We start from the raw sequence: 26203 nt of genomic DNA, 5'->3' as shown, positions 1-26203 counted from the left end.
AATCTTCTTTGCTAGATCACCCGTTTCATTAGATGTATTTTCTCTTTTCCACATTACTGAGAATGACTTCCTGCCAACACATAACAAGGATCCCTTTTTTTCCAGTTTCCAAAAAAACTTTTCTCACTTTTCTTTCAGTCTTCACACATAGCCTCCCCAATGGTCATCACGCTTCTACAAAGTTTCTTCAGCGCTCATCTATCTTTTGCTAATGCCTCAAAGTTCGTTCCGCTTCCACTGCTCAATTTCAAAGCCACTCCCATATTTTAGGTTTTGTTACAGCATTGCCCCAGTTCCAGGAACCAAATATGTATTAGTTATCTACTGATGCATAACAAGTTACCCCAAATATAGTGCCTTAGGACAGTAAACATTTATCATCTCACAGTTTCTTTGGGTCACGAATTCTGGAGTAGTTTAACTGGTGGTTGTAAATGAAGGTCTCGCGAGATTGAAATCGAGATGTTGGCTGGGGCCATAGTAACCCAAATGCATGAGTTAGGCTGGAGAACCTGTTCCCGAGCTCTCTCATTTCACCACTGGCAGGAGGAGGGAGGCCTCCGCTCTCCCGTCTCTTTTGGCCAGAGGCCTCAGTTTCTTACCTTTTGGAACTCTCCATAGGACTGCTAACGTGTCCTTCACAGTGCAGTAGCCGGTTTTCTCCCACAGCGATTGATCCCAGAGAGGCTGTGTGAGATGGAAGTCACAATGTGTTTGATGACCTACCCTGAGAAGTACACCATTGCTTCCACTTGGTTCTGTTCATTAGAAGTGAGTCGCTAAGTTCAACCCGTACTTAAAGGGAGGCAAATGAGGCGCCACCCCTTGAAAGGAGAAATATCAAAATTCCTGGACACACGTAAAAACCAGTACAGAGATTATATCACCATTAAGTGACTTCCTATCACACTTGGAGGAAAATACAAACTCTTTATTCCAATTCATAGCCTTACGTGGCTGGTCCATGCCTACCTGTTGGATATTGGTTCTACACTTGCCGTCTTGCCCACCATTCTTTAACCACATCTTACCTCATTCCTTATGCCTGCCTACCCCCCGCACCCCCGCCCCAAACAATTATTTCTTCTCCCTCGAATGCTTTATCCCATGATGTTTGCCAGCCTGGCTACTTAATATCATTTAAATTTCAGTTTAAATAGCATCTTCTCATGAAGGAAGATCAGCTAATTTCACATAGCTACACAGATACATTTTTATCACATTATCCTGTTTTAATATTTTGTATGGCATTTATATTAAAATTTTTTTGTTTACCTATTTATGTGATTATGTGCCTCCCCCCACACTAGAATGTAAACTCCATAAGAGCATGGTCCTTTCCTGTTCATTTCATCATTGCCTAGATTTTTACTTGGCATATGATAGGTATGCAACAAATATATTTTGTATGATTGAATTATTGTTTTTCTACTAGACAGTTAACCAAATGAGGGCAGGATAGTGTTGGTCTTGTCTACTGATGCATCCGCAGGACCTGGCATCTAGGATATATTGAAAATTTGAAAAACAATATTATACATGAGGCAATTTAGAGACATTAAATAAAATGCCCCTAGGTCATTTGAGCCAAGACTCAAACACAGGCCTTTCTTATTCTAAACTATTAATACCGTACATATAAAGTGCCTGGCACATTGTATTGGGTCTTTGGAAAAGTCATGATGCATGTTTGCAACACATAGCACTAGTTCATTTTTGGAAGTACTAGAGTCATTCGCATCTATGTTATTCCTATGTCATTTGACAGCTGACAGTTCTAGCTTCAATTTAAAAAAAAATTGAGAGATTTGGTTGAGTTTTGGAGATTTTACAAGTTAAAAATTGAAGACCAAATTGTGCACTTTTGCCATATTTTACTATTTTACTTCCATAAAGGGAAGAACATGCATCAAGCTTGTGAAAAGTTGCATAAAGTTTACGGTGACATTGCTCTACAAGAATGTCAGTGTCAACGATGGTTCATGAAATTCCGTGCTGATGATTTTGATCTCAACGACGCTCCTCGGTCAGGGAGACCCACCGAGGTTGATGACAACAAAATAAAGGCATTGATCAAGTCAAACCACGTTACACGACATGAGAGATTGCAGGAACATTGAACATCCGTCATTCAAGTGTTCACATCCACCTGAAGAAGCTGGGATACATAAGCAAGCTCGATATTTGGGTTCTGCATAAACTCAAAGAAGTTCATTTGACAGTGCATATAAACATATGCAATATGCTCATTAAACATGAGGAAAATGATCCTTTTTTGAAGTGACTAATAACTGGTGATGAGAAGTGGATTGTTTACAACACTGTGGTGCACAAACAGTCTTGGTCCCGACGTGATGATTCACCTCAAACAACATCAAAAGCAGACATTCATCAGAGGAAGGTTATGCTCTCAGTGTGGTGGGATTTTAAAGGTGTCGTGTATTGGTTAAGAGCTGGCTTGGGACGCCAGAGGGCCCCGGTTCGGATCCCACACAGGAGGGCCAGTGACACTGCCCTCTACAGCTAAGATGCTGAACAACAGCTCAACCTGGAGCTGGGCTGCCATGAATAGCCGGCAGCGGCATAGGCTGCAGCCCCTGCTACAGTGGGTTGCAATGGGCTACCGTGTGTAGCCAGCAGCCAGCGTGAGCGGCCAGCAGCCGTAGTGAGCGGCTGTCCAGAAGCCGGCGACTGATCTTCCTCACCCGGGAAGAGCGCAATGATGGTGCCAACTTGGGCCATTGAAGCAACGTCCTCCACAACTAGACTGAAGAACAAAAGGACAGCAACTTGTCTGTTCCCCTTCCCCCAATTCCCCAGTGCTGTTCCCATTCCCCGATTCCCCAATAAAAAAATCTTAAAAAAAAAAATTATTGGAGCTTGGATGGGATGTGTTGCCACACTCACCATACTTGCCTGACCTTGCACCGTCAGACTTCCACTTGTTTCACTCTCTTCAAAACTCCTTGTGTGGTATAACGTTCAATTCAGATGAGGTTGTAAATCAGCACCTTGTTCAGTTTTTCACAAATAAAGACAGGTCCATCAATGAATGAGGTATTATGAAGCTCACTGAAAGATGGCAAAAGGTTATTGAACAATACAGGCAATATGTCATTGATTGATCTTTGTTCTTTATATAAATAAATGACTTTTGAAAAGCATAGAGAAAATATGTCATGACTTTTCTGAAATCCAATAGTTGTTCAAAGAGCGATTCCTTTCCTCTTCTCTTAATTCTGTATTCTGGTCTTTCTTAATATACTTATATAAGCTATTTCAAAATTATGCTCAATGGACGTGTACTATTTGGGATCTATAGTTTACGTACTATTTGGGATCTATAGTTTTCATGTAACATTCTTGAAATATTTCTATTTGACCGCAAAGTTCATGTGCTAATTTTGTAGGACATTTTCGGAGATTTATATTTGTTTCAACCAGCTTAACTTGTCACTTTTTGTATTTTATTTTCAGGGCCTGGAATCAAGTGTTCAAACTCTTGGTATTTCATTTACTTTGAGGCTACAACAAAATTTAGAGAAGTATTAATATAAAACATAACTTATAATGGACATGCTCAGGACCTAGTTCATTCAGCACACAGGTGTGGCACACATACCATTTTGTACAAGCTGTGCCCTTGTGCTAGGCAACGGAGTGGGATGCCACGGGAAGAAGATGCTGTCTCTCCTTCCCTCATAGCAGCTCAAGTCAGGGGAGAGAAAGCTAGACCTGGCCTGCTTTGACCTTCTGTGTATTGTTGGACTGTAACTGTCCATCCTCCCCCACTTTTGTCCTGTCTTTAAGATGTGTTGAATTACCTGGAGGGCTTCTGGAGCTGTGTGCCCCAGGTGGTTGTTCTTGGGTAAATGGGGAACTGTTTTTATGGAACCAGTGTCCTGAGGAGAGATGTGGGACGCTTTGCTGGTTGCCTCTGGGTTAAACTATCGATTTAGTCTATGAGAGTAGTCCGCTATGCCAGGCTGAAATTCCCTTGGCCTTTGTGATGTAGATTTAAAAAAATAAAAAAATCTTAAATGGAGATAAAATTTCAACAAGTTGCTTTTATCTTTTATTTTTAGATCACCACACTTATTAATCATAAAGATAATACCAAAAAGTCTGATAAAACTCTGCAAGCAATTCAGCGTGTAGGACAAGCCGTCAACCTGGCAGTTGGAAGATTTGTTAAAGTAGGGGAAGCGATAGCCAACGAAAACTGGGATTTGAAGGAAGAAATAAATATTGCCTGTATTGAAGCTAAACAAGCAGGTATGTGGGTGTGGATATCGAAGCCTATTTATGCCAGTTTTATTGCTTTGGATATGATGACAAATTATTGTCTTATTTTGAGTAAAGTTGCGTACTGTGCTTTAGCCCTGTGGTTATACAGCTACCTGGGACATTAAAGGCCTGATTAGCTTCTAGGAACATTGAACTTCTCTTCGCTCAAGTCCTTAATCTAAAACATTGAACTCTTTCACTGGGCAGGATAGTAGATGACCACTTTTGCCATCAGCCATTGAAATGTGAGAGATACAGAGCCAATGCAAGAGATAAGAGGGGCATGAGGCGTGGACTCCACCTTCTGGTGGCATATTAGCTTACTGTTACCACGTAGGAAATGGAAATAAAAATTAGCACGCGCCTGTACTCTACCACAGACAAACCAAAGTGACTTCAAATTTCATAATGTCCCACAATTTTCTATAGCTGGTGGCATAAAACCCTGAGAGAACCTGGGGTGTTTGGTGGGTACCAATAGTTCAGCTTTGTTGGAAATACCGTTTATCCATTTATGCTCTTTCAATAAATATTTACTGAATGCTGGCTATATGCCAGGCGTTCTTCTAAGCCCAGGGGATACAGCCATGTGCAAATAAGTCAGAAGTCTGCCCTCATGGCGCTTATATTCTAGTAAGGGGGACATACCTCTGCCTAGTGAGTGAAACCATAAACAAATGAGCAAAGATATATAATGTCAGGTAGTGGTAGTTATGAAGAAAATGACAAAGCAGAGGAAAGGTTGGGAGACCAATGGAGGTATATTTTAGAGAAGGCAGATGCTGTTGACATTTTGGGCTGGATAATTGTTGATAATTCTCTTTTGGGAGTGGGGGCTGTCCCGTGCATTGTAGAGAGTGTTTAGCAGAATCCCCAGCTTCTACCTGTTAGATGCCAATAGATCCCTTCTTCCCCTACTGTGACAACCAAAAATGTCTCCAGGCATTGCCAAATGTCCTTTGAAGGGTCAACATGGCTTCCAGTGGAGAACTACTGATAGGGGGTCAGGACGTCCCTCTAAGGAAGTAACACTGGAGCACAGATTGCCATGAAATGAGGGCCCAGCTATGTGGCTATCTGGGAGAAGGGCATTCTTGGCAAAGAGAAGAGCCAAAGCAGGTATGCCTTCTAGGCAAAGACAGGCATTTTGGATCGTGTTCTAAGTGTGATAGGGGTCTAGTGGAAGGTATTGTGTAGGGTGGTGACATGATCTCGTTTATATTTTAAAAGAAGGACTGGTGGCTCTTGTATAGAGAATAGGTTTTAGGAGGTATGAAAGTGAAGCCAGAGAGACCAGTTAAGGAGGCCGTTGCAGTGGTTCAGGTGATAGATGATGGTGACTTAGACTGGTTGGTAGCATTTGAGGTGATGGGAAGAGGTTGCATTTGGTTATATTGTCAAGGCGGAGCTGATAGGATTTGCTGATCGTTTGAATGTGGATGTGATGGACAGAAGAGTCATGGGTAACTCCAACGTCTGGAGTGTGAACAGCTGGGTAAATGATGTACTATGTACTGCGATGGCAGCCCTGAGGGAGGAGGTGTTTCTGGAGCGTCACCATGGGGGGAAGGGAGTGGGTGAGATAAGGCCAAATAAATATGGAGAAGCCAACCAGATGGTACATGGTCCGACATGTTATATGCATGACTTTGGGTATTAGCCTATACATCAGAGATTGAGGAATTTTGAACCAGATGAAAGATGGACATTTTCATGTTAGAAAGCTTTCTGGTAGTATGGAGGAAATGAACTAATGAGGATTTATGGACAGAGGATGTTGTGACTGAAGGCAGGGAGATGACTTATGGAAGCATTTACAAAACACCAGGCTAAACCAAGGCAGTGTCCTGGTGATATAGAGCAGGAAGAGTACACCAAATACTCCTTAAGGTGGTTAAATCGACCGAATTCAGTTATTGATTAAAGGAAAGGAAGGATTCTGGATCGACTCTTAGGTTTCTAGTCATTCATTGTGGTAGAGAACAGATTTTATGTAGAGGGCAGGGACGATGGCCTTATTCTATTCATAATTTATGTTTTGCTTACATTTTTAAAAGGATTTAAAATAGCTCACAATAAAAGATATATGCCCAATAAACCTATTAAAATAGGAGGTGAAAAAATACATATACTAGAAACCTCAGCCAACACTGGTACTCTAAGCATGAAATTTATCTTTGTACTTCCTGGAAGGCGAGACAAAAATGTGGGAAAGAAAGGGTTATATAAGTCTCATTGTTTGTTGAAAGGAAACAAACCAGCTTTGTCAAGAGGAGAGTGATTTCTTTTTTCTTAAATCATTGTGTGGGCACTTATACAAAAGACATTACATAATGCAATGGACAATTCAATAGAACATGTAGAGATGTTCTTCGTATTACTGTTTTTTTAGCAACGCTTATGAAAGCGAGAGTAGTGTTTTGCTTTGTTTTTCTAACGCATGGGCAGCCTGAGCCCTACTCACCTTCCCGGCTTTGTAGCGTGTCGCTGTGCTCAGCATAGGGCGAGAAACAAGGACATGGCACCCTGACCCCAGTAGACCTAGGCAGCCCTTACAGGAGTCTGGAAGCCATCTGATGTCATGGCTCCACATATTGTCTCTTCATTTGAAGTGTTCTTTCCCTTCTCGAGAACTGCCTATTACTAGGTCACTCAGGTTAAGAAAATGAAAATGTATTTGAGGTGACTGTCCTGGAGTTGTATAGCTTGGATGCCCTATTTTCTCGTAAGATGTACAAATTTAAGACTTCCATCATTCTTCAGATGTTTCTAGCTCACTCAGCCCGTAGCAATCATTTTCTCCTCTGGACATTTCATATTCATTTGAGGGAAATAATACCAAGTAGTGATAAAGAACTAGGCTTTAGAGTCAGACTGCCTGGATTTTAGTCCCAACGCTTCCACTTTGCTAGCAGTGTGATATTGGGCAAGCTACTCCACTTCTGAAAAACTTCAGTTTTTCCCATCTATAAAATGGGGGTAATGTTAGTATTTATAGAAGTGTTATGATACGATGCATGTGTATGCATTTGGCACATCGAAAATGCTCAGTAAATATTAGTTGTCATTGTCATTGTTATTTTTTACTTTTCTTTCCCTGTGTTAAACGCTTGCATTGAGTTTTTACTTTTTACTTGGCTACTAGTCAAGTTTCATATTTTACGTGGGAGTTCACTAAGTAGTATTTGACTGACTTTGGGTTTCTGCACTAGCTACAGCAGTAGCTAGTCACACATAAATGGAAAGTGACAACCATGAAGCTATAAGACAGCTTTGTGACTTTTTCAGGGAACTGAATTATGAACAGCCTACACTTTGAACAACTTTATAATGTTAAGGAAGCATTTGACCATGTTGAGAAAGAAGACCAAATGTTACCATCCATGTACTTTATAAATTAAATGCTTGGAGTTTAGACACAAAAAGGAAAGGTTAAATAATGCCATATGTGCAGGCTCATATGTAATATTTTTGGTGATTGAGAGCTACAGGAAAAGTAATATTTGCAGAGGTACAGAAGAAACATTTTTATCCTTTCAGCTATTGCTGATAGAATGCAAATGGATACTTTTCTTTTTCTTGCCCCTTTTTATATGTACTAAGGTTTAATTCTGAACTATTTTTTCTCTGTATAATTTGACACATATGCTTTGTATTCGTTACCTATTGGCTGTGTAACAAATTAAGCCAAACTTAGCAACTTACACGACAAACATGTATTACCTCACATAGTTTCAGGAGGTGGCTTACTGGCTGGTTCTGGCTCTATGTCTCTCATGAGATTGCACTTGAGGTATCAGATGGGCCTGCAGTTACCTGAAGGTTTGACTGGACTGTACGATGTGCTTTCAAGCTCCGTCTCAAGGTTGTTGACAGGCTTCACTTCTTTGATGACAGTTGACGAGAGGCCTCAGTTTCCCCTCATGTATGCCTCGCTATAGTAATGACTGCTTACAGCATGGTAGCTGCCTTCCCCAGACAGAGAGCAACCAAAATGGCTAGCTCAGTGTCTTCAATAACCTAATCTTGGAAATGACACACAATCACTTTTGCTATACCAAACCTGGTGTGATGTGGGCGGGGCAAACACAAGGATGTAAATGCCAGGAGGTGGGCATCACTAGGAGCCATCTTGGAGGCTGGCTACAAACTTCATCTATTAATAGACCTTCAGCTATTGCCATGATATCTAACCAATCCATATCATTTTTTTTTAATCATTTGGGTTTTTCTGTGTCATTTCAAATTCCTGTTGTCTGAAACTAAAGTTATCATCTCCCTTCCCATGCCCTTGTGATTTTATTTAAGTGACTTAGGCTCACAGCCTTGAAGCCATTTTTTTCCCTTCCCCTTTCCTCCTTATCACACAGTTCAGATACTAATTTTGTGTTTTCTTTTCTCAGTTAACTCCCAAATCATCTTTTTTTATTTTCCTATGACCACCATCCTAATCCTAGTAAGAGCCTTTCCACTTCACACCCACAATTGAAATTGTTGTTTGATTAGTAGCCTGACGTAAATCTCCCCTTTCAGGTCTATTTTATATGCTTCTATCAGGCTGATCTGCCTAATCTTAATTTTTATGATGTCACACCCTGTGCTCTGCCCAGTAAAATTCAGATACTTTTTTCAAGATCCTTAGCCCATGGGGCTGATACATTATTGGGTGTCAGTAGTATTGACAAGAGGGCTTGTATGAGAAAATCAATCCACTATGCGCTCAGGTTTATTTAGGACTTAAAAAATTATTTTGAACATTGCAAGATGATTAAAACTTTATTTTTTAAATCTTGTTAAGTTAAAAGTAAGGTTTAGAAAAACATTACAGCCTGGTTTAATTTATGAGGAGAACAGATACTTATATTGTTTTAGCTTTTGATAATTGCCATTAGAGAGGTCAGAGTGTTTTCACAGCAACAGTGAAGAGGAGAGTTTTTATAGAGGGTTGGGAGTTCATTTGGTAACATGGTTCATGCTGGGCATATAAGAAGTATAAATTCAAACAGCAAGCCTGAGTGAAGGTCTGCCTGTGATTTGAATTCTCTGGAGGGATGCTTTTCTTTTGTTTTGTTTTCCCACCCAGAGCCCAAGCTGACCTGCAGACAAACTTGCTAATACATTGTTTCCATTTGCCTGTGGATGATTCAGCCAGGCTCCCTTTTCACTAAGGATGCCTCCTATTGAGGCCCCAAGTTTTTTTTTTGTTGTTTTTTTTTTTAGCTGACCCTTCCTGCCACCTGTTGGCAGCTCAGCTCAGGCCGGGAATCGAACCAGCGACCCTGTTGTTCAGAGCTTGTACTCTTGAGTGAGCTCTTAACAAACTGAGCCACTCGGCTGGCCCAGGGGCCAAAGCTTTTTATCTTCTCTCCCTGGGTGTCTATAAAAACCCAATCCCCTTCAGGTTGTGGAGATGTGTAATGACACCCCCCCCACACACACACACACACACACACACACACACACACACACACACACACACACACACTCCCTCCTTCCCCAACTCTGGCCAAAACCTCAGCAGCTGCTCTTCTTATAGGTTCTTCTGAGGTTATTGCCTCCTGGGCTCTATCATGTAGTTTGCCATACTCCTGGAAACAAAAGTTATGTTTTTCAAACTTGGTGAAGATGAAAATGTGTCACAATTCTTAAGATTGTGCTGTTATGTTGTCATTAGAGAGCCTCATGTGTTAGTGTTTGTGCTCATCCTGGAAAACTGTTTCTTGTCCTTGAAATAAGACTCCAAAGCTGAATTTCTACCATCGGGCACATAACCTTCAAGATTAGTGAGAAGCCTGGATTTTAATTGAAGTGGGTCATGTTCCCAATTTCACTTTTTCTCCCTTTGCCTTTCTTGGTAGGAGAAACAATTGCAGCACTAACAGATGTAAGCAGCTTGAATCACCCAGAATCTGATGGCCAGATCACAATTTTTACAGACAAAACGGGAGTTATAAAGGCAGCAAGATTGCTTCTTTCTTCAGTCACAAAAGTGTTGTTGCTGGCAGACCGAGTGGTCATTAAGCAGATAATCACATCGAGAAATAAGGTACTTGCCTTTCTGGTGTGTCTATACTGGGTCTTTCAGGGTTGTTCAAAAAGTGGGGTTTTTTTTAGGTTAATTGTAGGTAATTTGGCAATGCTTGTCTATTTTAATTGTTTATAACTCTAATTGTGTATAGCTTAAAAGTGGTGTTTCTTTTCTTTTTTTTTTATATCTTTCTTTTTTTTTAAAGTGGTGTTTCTTTATACCTGTAATTCCGAAACGATGTGTGTGCTGGCCCTAAACTTTTTTTTTTTTTTAATTAAAGTTTATTGGGGTGACAATTGTTAGTAAAGTTACATAGGTTTCAGGTATACAATTCTATCATACATCAGCTATATATCACATTGTGTGTTCACCACCCAGAGTCAGTTCTCCTTCTATCGCCATATATTTTGGCCCTAAACTTTTGAATGCAAATAATGTTTCCTGTCAGAAAACCATCATCTACTTGTTGGGGCTTATTGGTGAAAGCTTTTCATGTGTACAAATTCAGGAAGAAAGCCAAACACCATGACAATGCATGTAGTAGAAACCTAGTTGATAAAATTACTGAATTTCTCGGTGCCTTTTTATTTTTTTCCAAATCAAAGAGTAACACTTTATAAGCTTAAGGAAAAAAAATCAATCACCCTCAACCACAATTATCCACACTACCAAATTTCCCTAAATATCACTGAATAATCACAAAACTTAGAGAATAGATTTTAAACTCTCAGATAATGGTGTTCCAACGTCACCCGGAAAGCCAGGGTGTGGGTTATCGCATCTCTCCCTGGGTAATTCCCTAGGCGGGGAGGAGGGCAATCAACCAGGGTTTGGGGACAAAACTACCTGGCGAGTGTTGAGTAAATCGGAAGTGTAAGCTTGAAGAGAAAAAGAAATTGGAGAGGTGGGCTGGGCAGTGCCAGAGGAACAGGGAAAAAAATCCTTCCTCTCTTTGAAAGACGGCGGTTCTGCTCAGGGGTGGCAATCAGCCTCATCTGTGTGAGTCGCCTGGACTTCCTGAGCTGCCAGGGCCGATTAACACGCCAAACATCCATCATATCCTCATTAAAAATAAGTAAACACAGGATATCTGTGTTTTCTTTACCTATCTTGGTCGGACTAAAAACTAAGCCAGTACTGTTATTTTAGAGGAAAGGATTTGAAAATACGTTGGACATCTATTTACTTTAGTTCTAACTGTCAAGAAAACGCATGACATTTTCTGTTGCCTCTATGGCAGGTTTGTGCTCTCTGTTCCTTCTTGGCTGCTCAAAGCTTCTTGGCAATTAATTGATTTAACACAGGCAGTTCCTGACCGAGCCAAACTGTTTTCCTGCTCTTGAGGTCTCCGACCTCCCTTTCCACTCGCCACTCTGCACATGACCTTCCCTCCACTTTCCTGAGGAGAATGGCGTTCCCTCAAATCTGGTTTACGGAGCCTTAAAGCGCCTGCGTATTGCCTTTCATCCTCACCCCCTTCCTAGCTCTCTGAACATTTGCTCACCTTAATCCTACCCATTCTTACCTTCTCCAGAATTGCTGCATAAGTGATCTCTTCTCTTGTATATTTAGTCATCCGTTGTGCTCTTTTTCCTTTTAATTTCCAAGTAATTTTAATTTGCGCTTTCTCCCCATCCTTAAAGCGAATCATCCCCTGCAATGATTCTAGCCTTTGAATCTGCTTCTGCTCCTCCGACCCCTCCTTCTCAGCTTTCCCCTAGAATTTCACGTGTCTCTTGTTTCCTGTCTGTACGCAGCCTTGACATCTCCGTCTCTTTCACATCTACGCCTGATGATAAAAAAAAACACATTTCTCTGTTTTGCAGGTCCTTGCAACTATGGAAAGACTAGAGAAAGTGAATAGCTTTCAAGAGTTTGTCCAAATATTCAGTCAATTTGGAAATGAAATGGTGGAGTTTGCACATCTAACTGGAGATAGACAAAATGTATGTACACAACACCCTCTAAAATCTCCAAATACATGCATACTTTTCTTGTACACATATAGCAGTTAAATCTGCCCCCACCTCACACTGGGAAAGGTCCTGTTGCCTTCAAGGCCCAACTCAAGTACTTCTTTTATGAAACTTTCTATTTGACTCTTTGACCAGGGCTCAGGCAAATAAATGAGTCATCTATATTTATGTCTATCTATATTTATATTTTATAGTATTTTGTTACATATCTCTGTTATAATTCTTCTGTAATTTATGTATTATTCTGTTATTATATCTTTCTAGAATTACTCTACATTAGATTAATAGTAATAACCTAAGCCATTATTTATTTGTATTGGCTATGTGTTAACTACTTAATATCCATGATTTAATTTAATTCTCAAAACATTCCTACCGTAAGTATTGTTCTTACTCTTTCACACATGAGGAAACTGAACCTGAGAGGATAATAAACCTTCCCAAGGTCACTCCTCTAGCAGATTGAACTCTGTTATATCTGAGCCTAAAGCCTGTATACTTCAAACTCTACACCATGATGTTAGTTCTTTATCGGTTTATTCCTCAATTTAGACTACAAGTTCCAAAGCTTAGGGAGGTAGGGGACTACATTATATCCAGGATTGACTTTTCCTTGTTGGGGTATTTGTGTATGAGTCCATCTTGTCAGCAAGTTAAATATATAATAACTGACCTTTTCTTGAGGTATTTTGATATATTCCAATAGGCTGTGGTTTGGGGCATGAACTATCCTGGTGGTAGCTAGAGTTGGAAGATGGCTATTGATCTGGAAAGTGGAAGACTATATTGAGATGCTTCACTTAGGGCTTCTTGGACCATCTGAGTTTTATGGAGGTCTCTGTTTTGTCCTGTGGACCAGTCCTCCAACAGATTGAGATGCTATCTTTTTCTTTCACTGGCCATCATCATACAATATATGGTATCGTGTGGCTTACAAGTGTTATGTATGGTGTACACACTTGATGGATTGTCAACTAGACCCACAGGTACAATAGTTTTGCAAAAAAGCCCTGTCCAGTATGTTAAAGACAAAGTGGGAGTTTTAGAAGTAACCTCAACCTTTATTTTTGATAGATACTCATGATGGATGATATTCATCTATAGGACACAGTCCTTTGGGACATGACCTTGTGACCTGAATTAACTTTTGTATCGAGTGCAGTTTCTTATATACTAGATGTAACTTTGTTTCCTTCTTTCCTATTAAGGAAAGCTCTATTGGGATGCAGGTGAATGAGAGTGATATTATAGAAATAACTTTGAATCTACTATAATAATTTACTAAAACAAATAAAAGACAAATCATTCCCACACTTTAGGTCTTCATTATTTGTAAGGAAGGGCTTTCCACCCAACTCACAAATGAAAAAAGACTGACCAATGTGGTAGGTGAAAATTATATGTGGTTCAGATTTCAGTGTCCATAAGTAAAATTTTTTTCAGAACACAGCCATGCTTTGTTCTGACAGTATATGTTTATGTATTGTCTGTGACAGCTTTCACACTACAATGGTAGAATTAACTAGTTGTGACAGAGACCTTATAATCGAGAAAGCCTAAAAAATTTATTATCTGGCCTTTTATTGAAAATATTTGCTCACCTCTGGTTTATTGATGGCCGTAACCAAATTGTTATGAGGAGCATTTGGTTCTAGATTTGATCAGCAATATTTGGTACCATCTGTGCTAGCACACATTCAATCAAGGGCTCTTAGAAGAGAAACCAAAAGAAAAAAAATTCAAATTACAGTTTTTGCATCTGTGTTCATAATCTAGTTGGGGAATACTATATGTCTATGAAAGATCTTAAGAAAATCTTAGAGCAGCATATCGATTAAGTTTAGGACAAACAAAGCTCGTATTGAAATGAATAAGCATTTAGATGGGGTTAATCAGACATGACCCCTGAAAGAGTTGACTTCTAAGTATCTATTCTGAAGGAAATAATAGCCCATAGAGGCTCAATAAATAAGTCCTTTTTTAAAAAGATTTTATTGGGGAATTGGGGGATGGGAACAGCGCTGGGGAATTGGGGGAAGGGGACAGACAAGTTGCTGTCTTTTTGTTCTTCAGTCTAGTTGTGGAGGACGTTGCTTCACTGGCCCAAGTTGGCACCATCATTGCGCTCTTTCCGGGCGAGGCAGATCAGTCACCAGCTTCTGGACGGTCGCTCACGGCGGCTTGAGGGCCGCTCACGCTGGCTGCTGGCTACACACGGTAGCCCATGGCAACCCACTGCCACAGGGGCTGCAGCCTACACCATCGCCGGCGACTCACGGCATCCCAGCTCCAGGTCGAGCTGTCATTCAACATCTTAGCTGTAGAGGGCAGTGTCACTGGCCCTCATATGTGGAATCCGAACCGGGGCCCTCTGGCATCCCAAGCCAGCTCTTAACCAACGTGCCACTCGGCCGGCCCTAAATAAGTCCTTTTTAATTGAGTAAAGCATAGGATGATTGTTTCTGGTTAAGAGTGAGGTATGTTCACAGGGCATGAGAATGTCAGGTGTGGAAGGCCACCAGTCTGAGAACCTTTCCCTAGGTCTTAGTTCCTGGATCTGCCGCCTAAATCAGGGCAGCTGTTTCTTTCCACTCTGTTGTGTTCATGTATTTAGATTGAAGTGGTGACATTTTATGACACTTTAGTTGGGTTGTTTCTTTTCACTTTGTCACTTTATTTGTGTTACTTATTGTCGAGTATTGTTAATATTGAGTAAATGATTTTTTTCAAGAAATTGGATTGTTCACATGATCCTACACTGCTCAGTGATCTTATTTCATTGTTAGGATTTGAAGGATGAAAAGAAAAAAGCAAAAATGGCAGCCGCTAGGGCGGTTCTTGAAAAGTGTACAATGATGCTTCTCACAGCTTCAAAGGTAAGAAAACTTTGGTTTTACGGTGTTGTAAATTAGAGAACCTAATGAAATGCATCTAATGTATGTATTTTACATTTTTAAAAAGATCAAAGTAATCAATTGGAATATAGGCTGTCATAGTCAGACCTCCATTATTCTTTAACAAGGATGCTAACTTGCTTACCCAGTTCCAAACAGCAGTTAATCTAGGAGTCAGCTTTGATTGAGCAGCTAAGCAGAAGATGGTATATCAGGTGCCGTGAATCCAGGCCTGTCCCACACGGTCACCGCCTGCAGGGTTTTGCCAGTCTCGTTGGGGAGCCAGCTCTAGCAAAACCTGGGCAAGTTAGAATCTGTTAAGTAACAGAGGAGCATTAAGTCAGCCCTTAGTTTGTTTATTCTGTACATTCATCTCTTAAATTCCTTATCCTACTTTAAACAAAGTTGTCAATCAAGAACTTGTCACTCCAAGCAGCAATTGGCCAGCAAATTGGTACCGTTCAAGAATGAACTAGTAAATGTCTCATGAGCACAGGTTTGTTTACAATTGCCTTTTCTACTCAGAATGTTTACTCTATGCTGGGGTCAGTGAAGCCACAAAAACAGAATTCACTGGCGCCCACTTGGGAGGCTGTGTTCGTTTCTAGACTCTTGAGTAGTTAGTTTTTCATTTACATTATTTTTTTCAAAGTCAAAGATACATCCACAGTCATATATCATCTGTTCATTTTTCCTCATTCTTGTTTAGTTCTTGCACATATAAGGCAACATTTTAAACTATTTTTAATCATGGTGAAGATATAGTTTTGTTTTTTTTTGTTTTTTTGAGAAATTTTAAGTAAATTTATTATTGAAGTATAAAGCTGTAGTTTCGCACTCTGCCTTTTTCACTTAACCTTGCTATCGCTTTTTACTCATCCTGCTTCCACTTGTAGTGAGGAGAAGCAGCTGGGTGAGCCAGGGACCCGGGAGATTTTGGTAAAGAACCATTTTTATTAGCATGACATGTTCTCTGTAAGATTTTGTGTGTTACCACATGGATCGCATCTTAAAATAGAAAGTTTCAATTGTTTTGAAGACGTGTCTCAGGCATCCCAACTGTGAATCGGCCCATAAAAACAAAGAAGGCGTGTTTGACCGAATGAAAGTGGCATTGGATAAGGTCATTGAAATTGTGACTGACTGCAAACCCCATGCAGAGACTGACATTTCATCCATCACTATTTTTACTGGAATTAAAGAATTCAAGGTAAGAATAAAGAGAATGTACTTTGATTTTTTTTCTTTCTGTTTCAAAGGAGCATCGCTGTCTGTAATACCTGTATTTTTCTGTAACATTTTAGAATAGATGCTTCATAAAAGCAGACATTTGTCTTTAAAACAATGCCACGATGTACAAACTTAATGATCGGTAATGTTTGGCTTGGTGTGGCCTGTACAAAGAACACTGGTCTTGGGTTCTAGTAGCTCTCTGGCCCTGTTTAACCATATGATTTAGCCTTAGCCTCCTGGCATCTGTTTAGAAGGTTGTTCCTCACCAAGTCTTTTGAGCAGTGCTGTTACCATCACTGATGATGACAGACAGCAAATCATGTGTGTTGGAATTCCTGCTCTTCCCTGTGCTATCGGGTTGATATTTTGCGATGGTAATAAGAGTAATAGTGATAGTATTAATGATCATTAAAATTTTTAAATGAACAATGATACCTTCTAACACTTATTGAGCACTTACTCTGTGCCAGCTCTGTTCTGAGTACTTTGTGTGTGTGTGTGTGTGTGTGTGTGTGTGTGTGTGTGTGTGTGTGTAATTCTCACAAGAGCTATTGTTATTATTCTCATTATACTGTGGAGGAGACTGAGAAACACAGATTGAGTCCCTCGCCGTGTAAGAAGCACCCGAGTTGGGGGATTTGGGTCTAGGCAGTCCGACTCCAGAATCCCCACCACGTTAGGGCAGAACTTCTCATTGGAAGTCGATGAGACGGTGAAGCTGCTCTTTGGGTAACAGCAGTGTCTGAGTTGGGAGGGCCCTAGGAAATCCTCTAGCACAACTCCTTGTTTAACAGATGGGAAAACTAGGGCCCTAGGAAGTTATCTAGTACGCTAAGGGTTGCCACCTCTCCAGTAGGCAAGGCTGAGACAGGATGGCGTTGTTTGCATCTTACTGCACTTTGACCTGTGATTGTGTGAAGATCCAAGTAGGAACGTGGGGTCAAAGAAAATAACGGAAACATTTATTTTTAGGGGCTACGCTCTTAATAAATATTACCTAATTTAACCTCTAACTTCCTTTCTAAAGTGGATATTGTTATACCCAATTTTTGAGGTATAACAAAATAATCCCAAATTCCATGACGTTTTAGTAACACCCATGGGTTTGTTTATATGTTACCAAGTCCTACCCTAAATCTCTTCCTGAGGAAGGACCAGCCATTCTCTTTGAGTTTTTATTGCTAAAAAAGATCTTAGAGATTATTTGTCTAATCTCCTCTTCTTCTAAAGGCTGAGCGGGGAGCTGTCTTGTCAAAGTTCAGAGGATAGTTAGCGAAACAACAAGGGTCAGGGCCAGGCTCTTTTGCCCTGGACGCTGCCTTTCTGGCCAGGTTAACTAGGGGCAGTGCTGCACCTGTGGCCACTGCCCACTGCTCTAGCTGCCGACCCTTTAACGTCAGTCGTTCTAGAGGGTGGAGCTATTATGAATAGACTCAGTCTCATCGGCAGTGGTTATCTTTTTGGCATCTTACCTTTTTTCTGATGGAAGATATAATCTATAGAGGGAATACTCTACTGTGTTCAGTACTTTGAATATAAGGACAAGTGTTATGAAACCATAAAACCTAATGGCCTTCAAAAAGCAACTCTAGTAAGTTACTGTTTAAAAACACATCAGTGGGGGCCGGCCAAGTGGCTCAGTTGGTTAAGAGTGTGAGCTCTGAGCAACAGCGTTGCCAGTTTGATTCCCACATGGGCCAGTGAGCTGTGCCTGAGCTGACTGTCACTGAGCTGTCAACAGTTGGCAGGATGGCTCAGCTGGTGAGAGCACGTGCTCCCAACAACAAGGTTGCCAGTTCTACTCCCACATGGGATGGTGAGCTATGCCCACCCACAACTAAAATTGAATACGGCACCTTGAGCTGAGCAGCCACGAGCTGCCAATGGACAGCTGGATGGTGACTGGACTTGGGGCTGAGGTAGCTGCGCCCTCCACAGCTAAGACTGAAGGACAACTTGGCTGTTCCCCTTCCCCAATTCCCCAACACTGTTCCCCTTCCCCAATTCCCCAATAAAATAAAAAAATAAAAACACATCAGTGTTCTCTCAAAAGGGAAAATCAAAAACCCTAATATAAGTAGTGTGGTCACCCTGACTGATTTTTATGTTGTAATTCTGTTCAAATTCTCAGAGCCTCGTGGTCAATTCCATACCTCACTTTTTTATTCATGTTCTTTCTTAGCTTAAAAAAAAAATCCTATCTACATAGGATGGAGTGATACTGGAGACAACCTAGGCCAGGAGAGGACATGGCAGCAAGCACTCCCCTATGGCCTCTTGACCTTCGCAAATCTTGATATATTCATGGGTCATATGTAAGGATTAACTTGAAATAGTATTTGTGAAAGGACTTTAAAGCTAAACAAATGTAAGCTTTCCTTCTCAGCACATTCATTGAGTCCCTAATCATGATCATCACCACTATTGCCTCTTGGCCCAAGTTGTTTCCGTGACCTGTTTCATGGGCTAAAGGTTAAAGAAGCTTGAAGTGGCCTAGTGTGTCTTAGAGAGCTGAGAGAGAGGACGATTGCACTAGGCAACATCGCATGTTGAAGGAACTCCAAGCACTGGATGACTGAAGTGAATTGTTGTTTGGGAGCTTGGGAGGTGAGACAGACAGAGAGGAATATAAAGACAGGACCCTAGAGAGTTTTGTGCTGCACAAAGGAAGTTTGGGCTTGATTTTATAGGTGGTGAGGAGCCAATGAGAGGGAGGTGGCGATATCGGAAGCTTTACTTTGCAGAAAGAGGATACAGGCCCACGCTGGTAGAGGATGTTTTGGTCAGGGAGTTGCTGTTGGGGACATAAGACAAAATGTAGGGAGACCCCTCGGTGACAAGGAGAGTTTTGCTGAATTCATTGAGGAAAACTTGATGCCTTTCCCAGTCCTTCCCATACTCTCTGCCCTCCACACCTTTCCCCCTGGGCTCAGTTCATGTTCGTATTTGGGTGTAACATTTGCTAGGACTTGACCTTGGCATTTTGTCAGGTGCAGATCCTGTACCTGAAGGCTAGTTCATTTTTTCCTACCGGTTGCTACATGATAATGCTCTTTCTGCCTTAGTGTTCACTGATCTCGTGGGAATGTTGTAATAACCATTGGAGAGAAGCTCTGCATGGCCATTGCTGGCTCCTAAGCAGTGTGTCCTCCTGGGTTAGTGGAGAATGTAGTCATCATGGGGTGTGGGGAGCATTTCCTCTGAGCCCTCACACAGGGAAAGAAATTGCTGGTGTCTTCCTAGGCACTGCTAGAAATGACAGTCCATTTTGGTTAGGGGGAACGTTGATATATATGGATGTATATATCCTTTTTGTTCTCAGATGAATATTGAAACTCTTCGGGAGAGTCTTTGTTTTGAGTCAAAAGAGAATCTTTTGGGGACATTGGAAGCCATCTTGGAGCGTACAGAGGACTTCACTGATTCTGCCTATACCAGCCATGAGCACCGGGAACGCATCTTGGAACTGTCAACTCATGCGAGGATGGAACTGCAGCAGTTAATATCGGTGTGGAGTCAAGCTGTAAGAACTGTTTTTCATGAAATTCAATTTTATGTGAGAGCTTTTCCTTAAAGTCTTGAGAAATGTGGAAGGTAACCTGATCACCAGGAACGTGAATGTGGTCCAGAGTGAGACAAGGATGTCTCTCTCATTCCTTGTTTCCCTCCTACTTGGCCAAAGCATCCTGCCATCCAGCACTCACCGTGCTTAATTATTTCGAGGTCCGTTCCTGGGTTCTGTGCCACCATCACCGTCACTCATTCACCCTGTTGGCCTCACTTCCTCCACCAAACTCCTCTCTGGAAAACTCCTCCCCAACGTCTTTCTTCAGAGCAAAGAGCAGAGGAGTAGACCCTAAGAGTAGACCCCTAAGAACCAAGAGGTTCTTGGGGCCTGAGTCTTACTCCCAGAGCCATTCAGACGGGCAGAGCTCTTAACTCTGAGGACAGCTGATTTACGGGCACAACGATTTAGAAAATTTATTGAGGTATAGATGCAGTGAAGACAAGGGTAGATCCAGCCGACAGGGAGAAGATTTTTCACTCTTACACAAATTGCTGGTCTAAGGTTGGTGGGCAGCCTCTTAAAGAGCCTTAGACAAGCTGCTGCTATGCTTAAAACATGGGAGGTTATTGGGCAAGAGTGGTACAGAGTGATGGGAGTGGGACAACTCAGGATGGGAGTATGTACCCAGTTTCTTTTAGAGGCTAGATTACAAAATTGAGAGACAGAGGCCTGAGATGCGTTTATTGCTTAGACCTAGGCTATGTCAAAAAAGTACTTAACATGGTTTTCGACATATAGCATGGATAGAACAAATCTGAAAGTCTTGAACAAAAGCTTTGGCAGTAAAGATGAAGAAGGGTGAATGTGCTGAGAGTGTACTGAACAAAGCACCGGTGTACTGCCTTGTAAATGCATCACTTTATGAATGAAGAGTAGATATGAATCAGATTTCTCTCATATTTTCTTAGCATCCCAAAATTGCAAATGCTCATATTGACAGGGAAACTTAACCTAGAGTAGAGTGGTGTCAGGGATAAAAGCAATATTTTGTGTTTAGTTTTAATTACCTATGTGATATCTAATCTGAAATACAGATTGCTTCAGTGTTAAATTTTAAGCCCAACATTCAGTATAAAGAGTTTCTGTGACGAAATGCTTGTCTGTGTTGAAAATCTGATTCTATCAATATTTAAATTTGCAATTATCACGTGTCACATATTTCATAAGCCCTCAGATCTCTGATTCTGCCTGCCAGATGTATTGTTCATTCATTCATTTATTTCAGCAGTTGTTACCGAGTGCCTTTTATATGCCAGGCACTGGAAATCTAAAGTTGAATAAGATAAAAAACCTTTGCCTGCAAGAATTTCGCAATGTAGAAAAATGTGGGAACGGGCGAGACGAGTACGAAAAGCTTTGTAAGTGTCCAAAGAGAAGGTGCAGATCATGCAGTGAGAGGATTGGAAGAAGGATGAATTTTTATTTAGGGGGCGAAATCAAGAAGGCTTCTTGAAGATACTGACATGAAACTTTGATCTACTCATTCAAAGAACTGAATACCTGCTACCCGTTGTACTGTGTCAGGTATTGTGGATTCACTGGTGAGCAAAACCAATGTGACTCCAGCCTTCATGGAGTTTACCAAGGCCTAGCGGGGAAGATAGACATTAAACAACAACAGCAACCAATCAAAAAGTGAATATGTAATTGCATGCTAGAATGATCAGAGAAAAGATTAGAGTGGGTAAGAAGCAGGTCTGATTTAGATTGTGTGATCTGAGAAGGCCTTTCTGAGAAAGAGACATTGAGGCAAGGACTTGACGATGCATAGGATTTTAGTTTTTAACTAGGTTAAGAGTGATGAGATGAGCACTCCAGGCAGCAAATTAAATAGTTTAGTTTTACACATGATAAAAATTTATTAAAGAAAATTAGATTTTAGAAGTTAATCTGTTTATAGTTAGAATGGGAAAATTTAGCTAAATGATTAAAATTTTACTTTCCATTCTAACCATAAGCAGGTGAATTTTTAAGATCTAGTTTTCTTATGTTCACAGAATGATACTAAAAATTTATGGTAATTTATAGTTCAAGTAAAATTGGAGTTACCAGACAGAAAAGAGGAAGTAACACTATATGTATGCTTTTTAAAATTTTTAGCAAAGCAAGAAAACAAAAAGTGTTGCCGAAGAACTGGAACTCAGTATGTTAAAAATCAGTCACAGCCTCAATGAACTTAAGAAAGAAGTAAGTATAGTTTGAAATCTAACCTCTTTTAATTCTTTGCTAATTTTCATATTTTATGGTGTGTATGAAATGCATTAGTATTAGTATGTCCCTATGGCCAGAAAATGATTTTAAGTTTTCCTTTGACCTAGTTATTTATTTATTTTTACAGTTTTTAATATTAGTTTCAGGTGTACAAAACGACATAATGATTAGGCATTTACATTCCTCACAAAGTGATAACGCCCCACCCAAGTCTGCTACCCCTCTGGCATCGTACATAGCTGCCGTCAATACCATTGACTATATTCCTTATGCTGAACTTTATATCCCGTGACCACACATATACCCGGGGGTACCAAAAACATGTACACATTTTAAGGGATGTCATCTATGTATTACTTTTTGAAGTTGAATTGAATTACGGTAGCAATGTTTAGTATGACGTTCGCTCAAAAGATGGTGTTAATCAAATGAATGATAGTGTCATTCATTATATTACTTTTTTTTTTAGCTGAGCCATCCTGCTGCCTGTTTGCAGCTCAGCGGCAGCTCAGCTTGGGCCGGGCATCGAACCGCTGTTGCTCAGAGCTCAAACTCTTGAGTGAGCTCTTAACTGACTGAGCCACTGGGCTGGCCCTTTGTATTACAATTTTAATACAGTTTTTTCCTTTCTTAAAATGTGTATACATTTTTTTGGTACCCTCGGGGTGTGTGTGTGTGTGTGTGTGTGTGTGTGTGTGTGTGTGTGTGTGTATAATTATAGTTGACATTCAGTATTATTCTACTTGAGCTTCATGACCCAGTTCTTAGAAGCCACTCTTTTATTAGTGCCATCACTCAAAGCTTGTCCATGAATATTCATGCGGCTTTATTTATAATAGCCCCAAACTGGAAACAACCTAAAGTTTCATCAACAGGGGAATTGAAAAACGGAATGTGGTCAAACTAAACCAGTTATTATTCAGCAATATAAAGGAACAATATTGATATAGGTAACAATATGGATGTCACAATGTTACACTCAGCAAAAGAAGCTGGACACAAAAGTGTGTGTGTGTGTGTGTGTGTGTGTGTGTGTGTGTGTGTGTGTGTGTGTCTATATATATCTCTAGATACATACGTATATATACATGTATACAGATAGATAGATGTAGATATATAGGTATATATCTGCTGTTTGGAACAAATTCTAAAACCATCAAAACTGATTTATAGTGACAGAAATCATATCGGTGGCTGTCTGGGGTCAGAAGCTGGGGGATGTTTACTACAAAGGGATGTGGGAAGCCTTTTTGGGTTAATGGAAATGTAAATATTGATCGTGGTGGTGCTTACATGGGTATGTTTCTCAAAGCTCATCAAACTGTACTCTTGGTACATTTCGTTGTATACCAATTATACAACTTAATAAAGTTGATTTTTAAAAATATTCTTTCGGTTCTCTGAATGGAAACTTAGTCATCCCATGATTTACCTGGTCACTCTCAGGTCACTGAAAGTCAGTGTAAGTCAGGGATTTGCAAGCTGCAACCAGGCCTGTTTTTCTAAGCAAAGTTTTTGGGGACAGTCTCTCCCATTTGCTTACATATTGCCTCCTGCTTTTTCACTACAACAGCAGAGTCAGGTAATTGCCATAGAAATCTGTGGCCTGAAAAGCCTAAACTGTTTTCTCTCTGGCCCTCTACTGAGAAAGTTTGCCAATCCCTGCTTTAGGTCATAAAACACCATCTCAGTTCAAAAATGAGAATGTTCACTCCAACCTAGTAATCGTTATTTCAACCTTCCTTCAATCATAGGACTTCTCTCCTGTCCCCCACCTAGGAGTTTTGGGGGAAAGTGTGGTCTCTTGCTCTTTTCCACGCCCTTCATCCCTCACCTGGTCTCCGTTCCTGACCTTGCCAGGCGTGGCACAGGGAGGAGAGACAGGAAGTGGGGAGGCAGAGAGTTCTTCCTGACGGTGCCTTTCGGCTCAGTAGAGGTTTAAAGCTGACTTCCTGTCTCATGGACACTTGAATGTATTCTTCACAGGCTCTCCTATTGTCCCCCTCTCCTCCGCTTACTGCAAGTCACGTGTCACATTGCTCCCTCTACTTTGGGGGTGCCTGAAGGTGGGACTCATAATAAGCACCACCAGCTCTCCAAACAGACCCTCCTCACAAAAACCCTTCCTCTCCCTTATCTCTAATTTCTTGATTCTTTTATATTTTTTGAAGTGGGTCAAGGGCTCAAGAGAATAAAATTGGTTTTTGGATGTTTCTTTTCCAAATTATACACATGATGACCTGTTTTACATCTTACTTGGTACCGACCTCTGTTGAAACCTTTTTTTACCATTTTTTTAAACATAGAGGATGTGGTTTTCTCTTGTTGTAAAAAAAGCCTACCCATTATTTCCCGGCCTACTCAATTTTATCTAAACTATTGTTTGAAACTGTGACTATCAGTAGAGCGTAAATCCTTTGGTGATGGGCATCATTTTCTTTACCTCTGAAATGGGTATAACCACATCAACCTAGAAACCTTTTTGTAAGGATTAAGAGAGATATATCTCTAAAGCTTCTGTCACTATGCTCATAGAGCAGAAACTTCATGTTACACACCCTTCTTCTCTTAGGGTGATTAATAAGCTCTGTCTAGAACCATTTGTAAAATGTACGTGACCTTGGACAAATCACTCAATTTCTAAGGACCTGTTTCATAGTCTGTAAAATAAAGGGCCAATTTTAGTATTCTCTAAGGCCCTGATGGCTAAACAAAATCTTTTAAAATTCTTATGTGGTATTTAGTTTCCAAAGGAAAGTATGTTTTCATGTCTTTGTTTCTGACTGTAATTATTCCCACTTGATTGCATGAATGTGGACTACCCTATTGTTAATTTTGTAGAAAGTCCTATCATTTGAATTGACATTGGATTATTTCCAGGAAAAAGAAAAGTTACTTCTTTGAAATAGGCCTAATTCAAGGTCAGATTTTTCTGGGGACAGTGTTATTAAAAATGATCTCTTTCTGGACAGCCTCAACATAAACTGTCACATTGTTTTTTAAAAAGACAGGATAAGGAGAATGTGTTGGAGCTAATAATACCCAAAGATATCCAGGCTGAGTGAGCCATGCTTAGAATCCACTCCACCCACAGTCAAATAAAACCTTGGGGGTTTTGTTACCTAAACTTTTATCTATCATTTCTCCTGTGACCCAAGAGTTAGAGATAGAGAGTAAAGCTCGGTTAGCAATGTTTTAGACTGTAACCCCCTGAAGGAAGGGGTGGTGTCCTACTTATTATGTATGTCCAGTGTCTCTATTCCAGTGCCTGTCATGGTATAGATATTTAATAAAATTTGGTGGAATACCTAATTGACTGACTCGCACATTGATACTTTTTCAAAAGTATGGCAAAAAACTTACCAAATGGTCACAAACTACTGTTTTATTTTCCTCTTAGTACTTTGCGTACCATTCTCTTAATAGCGTTCCATTCCTCACTAACTTTAAGAGTAGCAGAAGTGTCTTTTTAAGGTAAGAGAGAAGCTATGTGGGAAAGAGCTGGTTGATAGTAGGATGAAAAAGGGACCAGGCTACTCTGCCAGGAGGACCAGTTCATCTTCCACAGACAGCATTACTGCCAACACCAGGGGACTCAAGACTGTTGATATCATTGTGCCCTCGGGAGAACTTGCAAGCTACACAACTGCTATTATCACAGGGAACTTGACACTTTCCCCTCAACCGATCAAGCGGGGACTGCGTTGAGGTTGCTACTCTTGTTTTTAAAATGATTATGAGGTGCTTGGTCACTAACTTTTATTGTGGGTTTTCTTTCTTTTATCACCATTCACCCCCCACATCTGCAGCTTCATAGAACAGCAACTCAGCTGGCAGCAGATCTGTTAAAATACCACGCTGATCATGTGGTTCTAAAAGCATTAAAACTTACTGGAGTAGAAGGAAATTTAGAAGGTTTGGCCGAATACGCCTGTAAACTTTCGGAACAGAAAGACCAGCTTGTTGAGGTGAGTAATAAACGTACTTGTTAAAGAAATTGTGGTTT

At 40.5% G+C, this 26203-nt stretch overlaps 1 protein-coding gene across 2 annotated transcripts in view; it reads left to right on the top strand.

The window, feature by feature from the left end:
- The window catches only part of CTNNAL1 (catenin alpha like 1), a 64793-nt gene that overhangs the window by 15956 nt on the left and 22634 nt on the right, over window positions 1–26203 (top strand). The window contains exons 1-9 of one of the 2 annotated variants that reach the window (XM_019635887.1): window positions 674–771; window positions 4086–4275; window positions 10146–10333; window positions 12142–12261; window positions 15078–15167; window positions 16225–16395; window positions 19741–19941; window positions 22087–22173; window positions 26007–26165. In XM_019635887.1, the coding sequence (XP_019491432.1) occupies window positions 697–771; window positions 4086–4275; window positions 10146–10333; window positions 12142–12261; window positions 15078–15167; window positions 16225–16395; window positions 19741–19941; window positions 22087–22173; window positions 26007–26165 (1281 nt within the window). In that variant the 5' untranslated portion in view covers window positions 674–696. Of the gene's footprint in view, window positions 1–673; window positions 772–4085; window positions 4276–10145; window positions 10334–12141; window positions 12262–15077; window positions 15168–16224; window positions 16396–19740; window positions 19942–22086; window positions 22174–26006; window positions 26166–26203 lie in introns of those variants that run through there. The other variant, XM_019635888.1, reaches the window with a different exon arrangement.

This window comes from Hipposideros armiger, unplaced genomic scaffold (genome assembly GCF_001890085.2).
Source record: "Hipposideros armiger isolate ML-2016 unplaced genomic scaffold, ASM189008v1 scaffold_24, whole genome shotgun sequence".
In the NCBI taxonomy this organism is placed as follows: Eukaryota; Metazoa; Chordata; class Mammalia; order Chiroptera; family Hipposideridae; genus Hipposideros; species Hipposideros armiger.
The sequence above is the reverse complement of the archived record's forward strand: the minus strand, read 5'-3'. Positions and strand labels throughout refer to the sequence as shown.